The sequence below is a fragment of the Rhinolophus sinicus genome, chromosome 12 (genome assembly GCF_057876585.1).
Source record: "Rhinolophus sinicus isolate RSI-liver-muscle chromosome 12, RSI-T2T, whole genome shotgun sequence".
Lineage (NCBI taxonomy): Eukaryota > Metazoa > Chordata > Mammalia > Chiroptera > Rhinolophidae > Rhinolophus > Rhinolophus sinicus.
The window spans coordinates 40,054,798-40,062,893 of record NC_142512.1 but is presented as its reverse complement, the minus strand read 5'-3'; the positions used below and the strand labels follow the sequence as shown (position 1 = coordinate 40,062,893).

General features: G+C 54.0%; 1 protein-coding gene across 1 annotated transcript; it reads left to right on the top strand.

Moving 5' to 3' along the window:
- The first annotated feature begins 3,301 nt into the window (after nucleotides 1–3,301).
- Nucleotides 3,302–7,727, top strand: LOC141568891 (keratin, type I cytoskeletal 14). Its single transcript, XM_074320007.2, has 8 exons — nucleotides 3,302–3,900; nucleotides 5,109–5,191; nucleotides 5,751–5,907; nucleotides 6,073–6,234; nucleotides 6,319–6,444; nucleotides 6,539–6,759; nucleotides 6,865–6,911; nucleotides 7,471–7,727. The coding sequence occupies exons 1-8, from the start codon at nucleotides 3,358–3,360 to the stop codon at nucleotides 7,563–7,565; spliced, it is 1,434 nt and encodes a 477-aa protein (XP_074176108.1). The 5' UTR covers nucleotides 3,302–3,357; the 3' UTR covers nucleotides 7,566–7,727.
- The last annotated feature ends 369 nt before the right edge of the window (nucleotides 7,728–8,096 follow it).

Below are 8,096 nucleotides of genomic sequence, written 5' to 3'. Positions count from 1 at the left end.
GTGAAGGAACCAGAGAAATTGAGTGGTGAGAAGTCTGGACCAGAGACCTGAGAATTCTGTGCCTTCCTGCTGTAGACTCCCTTATATTCTTGAACTAAATGTTCCCAGAAGCCTTCCGGAGTGGCCCTGCCCACATTTTAGCATATTGTCTCTCCACCATGTTTTCACCACCGCCTCTGCAACGTGGATAGCTGCCAGCCTGTTACATGGTGGTAGTGGGTTGAATAGTGTTCCCTTCCAATTCATGTCCACCGGTAACCTCAGAAGGTGACCTTATTTGAAAACAGGTCTTTGCAGATGTAATGTGGTAAGAATTGAGATGAGATCATACTGGATCAGGCTGGGCACTAGATCCAATGAGGGTCCTTATCAGAGATAGAAAAGGACACATAGAGACAGAGATGGAGGCCATGGGAAGATGGAAGCAGAGACTGGAGGTTTGCTGCCACACACCAAGGAATGTAAGGAGCCACCAGAAGCCGGAAGAGTAAGAAGGAATCTCCCCGAGCGCCTTCAGAGGGAATGTGGCACTGCCAACACCCTGATTGCAGACTTCTGGCCTCCAGAACTGTGAGAGAATAACTTTCTGTTGTTTTAAACCACCAAGTTTGTGGTCATTTGTTATGGCAACCCCAGGAAACAAATACATACGGATTGCACTTTTTTTTTTTCAATTGGGGACTATTGGGGAACAGTGTGTTTTCCCAGGATGTCATCAAGTTGTTGTTTTTCATTCTAGTTGTGGGGGGCGCAGCTCAGCTCTAGGTCACGACATTGTTTTCAATCTAGTTGTGGAGGGCGCAGCTCACTGGTCCATGTGGGACTCGAACAGGCGACCTTGGTGTTAGGAGCACTGTGCTCTAACCACTGAGCCAACTGGCTGCCCCAATTGCACTTTTCTTATGTTTGTTCATATCTTAAGTAATTTTGAAGTGTATCCTCTTTCCCTCTCAGGCTGGGGGCTTCCTAAGGGCAGGGACAGTCTCTTCCATTAGACTGAGCTCCGAGGGCAGGGGCTGTGCCTCCCTCCTAAGACCGGGATATCCTGAGGTCCCCTCCTTCCTTAGGATCCCATCCCCGGGCCATTGGTGCCTAGTTCCATGTCTGCAGGGGAAGGGGGGTTGGCCTCAGGATCTGAACCAGGGTTCTAATCCCAGGTTGGGGGAAAAGATCAGACTTGTATTCCACGCTGGGGTTCCAGGGTCTGTGGGGGTGGGGAGGGCTGGCAAAAGTCTCTCCTTAGATTGTGTGCATGTGTTTATATGTCATTGGTGCCCTACCCCTTTTATCTTTTGGAATTCCCCTTGGAGGGAGCCAAGGAAGGAGCCTCTTTTGGGTTCCATGAATCAGGTAAGGGGGTAAGGAGAGCTTTTCCTGTGTCCCATGCTCCAGGGTGTTTCTTGCAGGGAGACAGCATGGTGGGCAGCACAGAGAAAGCTGGTGTTAGGCTCTGCACCCACATTTGCTCCTTGGGTCCCTCTCGATGTTGCTTTCTTTTTCTGGTGAGCACCCACTCCCCAACCCACAGCTGACAGCAATATGTCTCCTAACAAAAGAATCTGTCCCTCAGCCAAAGTGCCTGCTGCCTCTCACTGGGGAATTGTAGGGTTGGTTCGGGTGGGGGATGGCCTTCTGGAAGATTAGGAGTGTTTGTCAGGGGTGGGGCCCTCGCTTACTCACATCCTTGTAAGTTCTTGGAGCAGCAGATTTGAGGAGCCCACAACCTCAAGTGTCTGTCTCAGCATTGTCTTTTGAGCTCCTAAACTTGGTGGGGGCAGGGACTCCCTGACGTCTGCTTTGATGGCAGTGAGGGTTGGGGGAGAAGAAGGCTCCACTTTTCTTCTGGGAGCAGTTGATCCTCTGAAGAGCAAAGAGCGTTGGAGACTCCAGCGGGGGCTGTTGGGGCCTGTCTGGGGAGATAGGGCTTGTTAGACAGCCCCAGACACGACCACATTCTTCCCAACGTACCCGCCGGGGTCCTTGGAGCTGAGGGGCTGGCAAGAAGGCAGGGTGTGGCCAGAGGGGGTGCCTTTGGAGGTTGTCTTGGAGATGTAGGATAGCTGAGGTCCTGATACACACACCTCCAAGGCAGAACCAAATGGACCCCTGGAAATGTCCCCTGACTCTTGGGGCTTCAGGATTCAGGGACTTGTTGAGTCCATTCCCAGGTGATTACATTCCCTCCCCTCCACCCCCAAACCCTTGGGCCAGCTCCACAAGAGGCTCCAATATGGGTGTGTGAGCCAGCCCCTCCCACCAGGGATGTCCTGGGGGCCTGAGAAGACACCTGGGGCTGGACGCAAAAAAGCTCTTCCAGGCTTGTTCCAAGGGTGCTGCTGTACCACGCTTGGAGCCCAGACTGGGCTACAAAAATGCTAACCAGCTTTGTGCTACAGTCAGCTTACAAAACTCTTTCACATACACTGCCCAGTTGGATTCTGGGAGCTGACTCGCAAGTAGGCAGGTTGGATGGTATTTACTCCCACTTTACAGATGGGCAAACTGAGGCTCAGAGAATTGTCAGGTCCTGTGCCACACAGGAGTAAATAGCAGAGCTAGGACTCATTGACTGCATGCTCTTTCCCAATGTTTTTCACAGGCTGTGCCTGTGACACCGTCTGGCATTAGCCAGAGTGGGAAGCTAGCACCAGGGGCTCATCTGCAGGTGTGTGTGGGGGTCTTAGGATCTTTGCCCAGGGCAGGGAGAGCTGCTGGATTTCCCTTCAATGGGGGTGTCAGGGTAGAAGCCTGAGCCACCTGACTGGCTAGGGATGTGATAGGCTCCTTAGCACAGCCCAGCAGGTCAGACCTGGCAGGTCCCCAAGACCTTCTCATTTCTTTTTATAGATGGTAACATTTAGGGGGCATCTCTGTGCCCGACGTGACCTTGCCATGCTGGCGTTTCTCCAGCCAGGTGCCACCTGAAGTGGTGGACTTCCTCTAAGTGAACGTCAAAGGCCAACCTAGTTAAAGGTGCAGAGGCCCTGCTCCCTGCTCCCTGGCTTAGCCCAGCATGCCGGTTCCTAAGGGCTACAGCTCCCAGGGCCTGATGGGAAAGTGTAGCCTGCAGGCCCACACCTTCTCATGTGAATCACGTCTGGCGGGACAAGAAACCCAAAACACCCCAAACAATGAGTTTCCAGTAAAATATGACAGACATGATGAGGCGGAGGAGGGGAGGGATCTGGCTGGGAGTTGGCGCTGGCCTGTGGGTGATGAAAGCCAAGGGGAATGGAAAATGCCAGGCCCGCCCCCTACTCACGAGTATAAAGCACCTACATCCTTTTCCAACTTACCTGAGCACCTTTCTCTTTTCTTTGCCGACTCACTCGCTCACTCACCTCCCTCCTTGGCACCATGACCACCTGCAGCCGCCAGTTCACCTCCTCTGGCTCCATGAAGGGCTCCTGTGGCATTGGCGGTGGCTCCAGCCGCATGTCCTCCGTCCTTGCTGGAGGGTCCTGCCGGGCCCCCAGCACCTACGGGGGCCTGTCAGTCTCCTCTGCTCGCTACTCCTCCGGGGGGTCCTGCGGACTGGGGGGCGGCTATGGCGGCGGCTTCAGCAGCAGCAGCTTTGGTGGGGGCTTTGGTAGCGGCTTTGGAGGAGGAAATATGGGTTGGGGTTTCGGTGCTGGCATGGGTGGTGGTTTTGGGGGTGGCTTGGGTAGTGGTTTCGGTGGTGGCTTTGCTGGTGGTGAAGGGCTTGTGGGAGGCAGCGAGAAGGTGACCATGCAGAACCTCAACGACCGCCTGGCCTCCTACCTGGACAAGGTGCGCGCCCTGGAGGAGGCCAACGCTGACCTGGAAGTGAAGATCCGTGACTGGTACCAGAGGCAGCGGCCTGCTGAGACCAAGGACTACAGCCCCTACTTCAAGACCATCGAGGAGCTGAGGAACAAGGTGGGTGGACTGGGCAGCAGCAGGTGCCATTCCATTACCTGATTCTGGAGCAATAGATGCCGCAAGCTATTGGCACCTTTCGATTCTTAGACAAGGCAGATCCCTTGTTCTGGCCCTGGATGCCCCCAACAGAGCTGGCCAGTGGTAAGATGGTTTCCATGGCCTTGCTCATGCATTCAGATCATGTGAGACCAGGAATTCCTACCCTTACATTTCACAGAGGAAGACGTTGAAGCTTTGAGAAACGCTGTGACTGGCCCAAAGTCACACAGCAAATTAACGGCAGAGCCGAGGCTAGAACACTTGTGCCCCACCTGCCAGTATAGGAGGCAGCTACCTGTTCATTCTCCAGCACAGGGGAGGAGCAAAGCTGTAACGGGACCAGGCTAGACACCCAAACCGTTCATTAGCTCATTAGTCTGAGCTGTGGTGGCTGCCGCCCATAAGTCCTGGCACTGGGTGGCCCCTCCCCACAGCCAGGCAGGCACAGAAATCACACAGAGACAGACATACTGGTGGCCCACCCTATGTACCCCGCGCAGGAGAGAACCTGGAAACGTTTGTCATCTGACTCTAGTCCCCTGCTCCCTGCTCCCACATCACCCCAGGAGCCCTCCCTGCTGATTCTGTTTCCATTGGTGTCTGGCTCTGATGCCTTGTGTGGATTAAGGAAATGAGATGACTAGGGAGGGAACTCCAGCTAATCCAGGGTTCAATCATCTTTTTTTTCCTTCTGCTTCTGCTTTTCCTGTGCCAACTGGGTCTCATCTTTTGGGAAAGCCTCATCTGAGGTCCCATGCTCTGCTGGCTTGAAAAGGGATATATGTGCCTGTGGAGGACTGGAGGTCTGGCTTGTGCAGAGAGGGAATTCAGACTGAGAATTGCGTCTCATCTGTAGGTGGGGATTTGAGGCGCTGAGGCCTGTCTCAGGTTTTACAGCAAGTCTGTGGTAAAACCAGGATTAGAACTCAAGAGCTTGTGATTATGAGGCCACGGTTTTTTCTACCCCTTCTGCTGACCACAAGTCAGCAAAGTCCTGAGTCAAACCTGGACTACTGGAGATTACCCTGTAGGTTGCTATGGCGAAGGCTTTTGGGGAGGAGGGAGGACTCAGGCAAAAGCATGAAAGCAAAAGCCTAATGCCAGCTGCAGCCAAGCCTGGCTAGGGATGTCCATTTGACCAATGACCTGTGACCTTCCCTTTGTAGATCCTCACGGCCACCGTGGACAATGCCAATGTCCTCCTGCAGATTGACAATGCCCGCCTGGCTGCAGATGACTTCCGTACCAAGTGAGTTTGCAGTGGTGGCGAGAATGCCCAGTCTTCCCAGGGTGGGGCATTTTTGGAGCAGTGTTCCCTAAACAGCACTGATGAGTGCCAGGATGGCCCTATGAAAACCCTTTAGGGTGCTTGTAAAAATATAAGTGAAACTCTTGGGCCCCACCCATAGAGTTCTCATTCAGTTATTTTTAATAGGCTTCCTGGGTGATTCTGACCCACAGCTAGGTTTGGGATCCACTGTCTTAGGGAGAGCCACTTCCCACTTCCCCATGTGCCCCTAAAGTTTAGGAGGTAGTCATATTTAGAGGCCTTGTGTGCTATTGGTTGGCTGGAACTAGAAGCATCTCCCCTCCCTGAATTCTGCAGCATGATGAACTGCCTTATTCCCTGCCCCACCCCCAGGAATGTTCAGATCTGAGCAATCAATGGGCATCTTGTCATTTTCAAGATTGGCTCCCTAAACTCCTCAAAGGCGCCAGCTATGGGAAGAAGCTGCAGGGAGAAGAGAACAAAGCCTTCAGTGTGGTCAGGATGGGTGTCTTATTCCTTTTCTCTCGGATCATTCCAGGTACGAGACGGAGCTGAACCTGCGCATGAGCGTGGAGGCCGACACCAACGGCCTGCGCAGGGTGCTGGACGAGCTGACCCTGGCCAGAGCCGACCTGGAGATGCAGATCGAGAGCCTGAAGGAGGAGCTGGCCTACCTGAGAAAGAACCACGAAGAGGTGAGAGCTAAATGGAAAAGACTGCTTAGAAGACAAGCTGGGAGGGAAGAGACGGAATTGAGATTGTCGAGCGCAACATTCAGGCCAGGAATACCTCTGACTGGGGCATCCCAATCAGCGGCCAGAGTGAGGCTCCTGACTGTGGGCTCTTCTTTGATTGTGCAGGAGATGCACTCCATGAGAGGCCAGGTTGGCGGAGACGTCAACGTGGAGATGGACGCCGCCCCTGGTGTGGACCTGAGCCGCATCCTGAACGAGATGCGCGACCAATACGAGAAGATCGCAGAGAAGAACCGCAAGGACGCCGAGGACTGGTTCTTCAGCAAGGTAGGTGTCATTCAGGATGGAAGGGACCCAGGAGACCTGCCTCCCAGGAACTTCCAGGGTGAAATGACATTTTCTTTTCTGCAGACAGAGGAGCTGAACCGCGAGGTGGCCAACAACAGCGAGCTGGTGCAGAGTGGCAAGAGCGAGATCTCCGAGCTCCGGCGCTCGGTGCAGAACCTGGAGATCGAGCTGCAGTCCCAGCTCAGCATGGTAGGGGGCGCTGCCAGGCCTGGGGTGGGCTCAGGACTAGGAGAAAGGGAATGGCCAACTCAGTGATTCCTGATCCTTTTTCCCTCCCTCCCAGAAAGCATCCCTGGAGAACAGCCTGGAGGAGACCAAAGGCCGCTACTGCATGCAGCTGTCCCAGATCCAGGAGATGATCGGCAGCGTGGAGCAGCAGCTGGCCCAGCTGCGCTGCGAGATGGAGCAGCAGAACCAGGAATACAAGATCCTGCTGGACGTGAAGACGCGGCTGGAGCAGGAGATCGCCACCTACCGCCGCCTGCTGGAGGGCGAGGACGCCCAGTGAGTGCCCTGCCCTCCTTCCCAGTCCGTCTTCCCACTATTCACTCACTGCCCACCCTCCCCCCACCATGTTTCTAATGATTCTTCCCCTTTCTGTCTTCGCAGCCTGTCCTCCTCCCAGTTCTCCTCTGGCTCTCAGTCGTCCAGAGATGGTAAGACCTTCCTCCTCATCAAACCTGGACTCAGGACCCCCGCTGGTCTCCCAGCAGGTCTAGAAAGTTGGGTAGGGGTTTCTTGAGAGGTTGAGCTAGAGTTCCCTCACCTACTATCCTTATAAACCATTTTCTAAACCCTCCTTAGGGCTAGAAGCTGGGGGTTTCCATTTTTTACTTTTGTCACCCAGCGTCTGTGGCACACCTCACGGTGCTGGTGGTCAGTACCATGGACAGGGCTCGACATGGCTCTGCCCTCCATGGGTCGGTCAATCTGGGTCTATTTGGGACACATGGGACTGAACTAGTCCCATCTGAGTTCTTAGGAGGCTCGTTCTGAGGACACAGACTCCACCCCTGACCTTAGGGTGTCCTAATCTGAAAGAAATGTACTGATAATATCAGCACTGGGGCAAGAGCTGTGACTAAAGAGATAATCAGGGGAGAGGGCAGCAGAGACACAGCTCATTTAAGTCCCTTCAGCTCCTTGGCCTCCCCCCTTCTGATTTCCTCACTGCCTGTCCACTGCTGGTAACACCTCCTCTCCCCTCTTCCCCAGTGACCTCCAGTCGTCAGATCCGCACCAAGGTCATGGATGTGCACGATGGCAAGGTGGTGTCCACCCACGAGCAGGTCCTTCGCACCAAGAACTAAGGCCTCTCAGCATTGCTCAGGCCTCGGAAGCACCCTCCCCGTGTGGACACAGATCTCACTGGGAGATCCCCTCTCCCATCCCCCAAGCACTTCACACCTGAGCCCTGCCTCACCCTTGCCCCCTTTGGCATTCAATAAAGCTTTATTATCTGAGTTGCACAACTCCTGCCTCTGCCTGGTCATCGTCAGGAGTGGAGGTGGGAAGAAAGGGGAGGAAGCATCTCTTTGGAGCTCATCATAGCACCTGGCTGGCTGTAGCCTCTGGGACTGGGAGAAAGGGCTTGGGGGAGGATTGGGCTCAGGTCCCTGGATGGCTTTCACCATCTCAAAAGAGACAGATAGAGGTATGTGCCAGGTCTTGTGGTGTCTCCTAGGGCATGAAGGCACATACATTCATTCACTCACTCATTCATTTATTTGTTCTTTTGTTCATTTATTCACCAGATATTGTCGTGGCTTTTGCATGCCAGGCATTGCACTAGGGATTGTTATCAGACATTTCTTTGAGAATACACTGAAGCTATAGATCTT

Coding starts and splice junctions, on each gene's coding strand:
- LOC141568891 (XM_074320007.2), top strand. CDS start 3,358: ATGACCACCTGCAGCCGCCAGTTCACCTCCTCTGGCTCCATGAAGGGC. Junction 3,901..5,108: donor TCGAGGAGCTGAGGAACAAG/GTGGGTGGACTG, acceptor TTCCCTTTGTAG/ATCCTCACGGCCACCGTGGA. Junction 6,760..6,864: donor CTGGAGGGCGAGGACGCCCA/GTGAGTGCCCTG, acceptor CTGTCTTCGCAG/CCTGTCCTCCTCCCAGTTCT.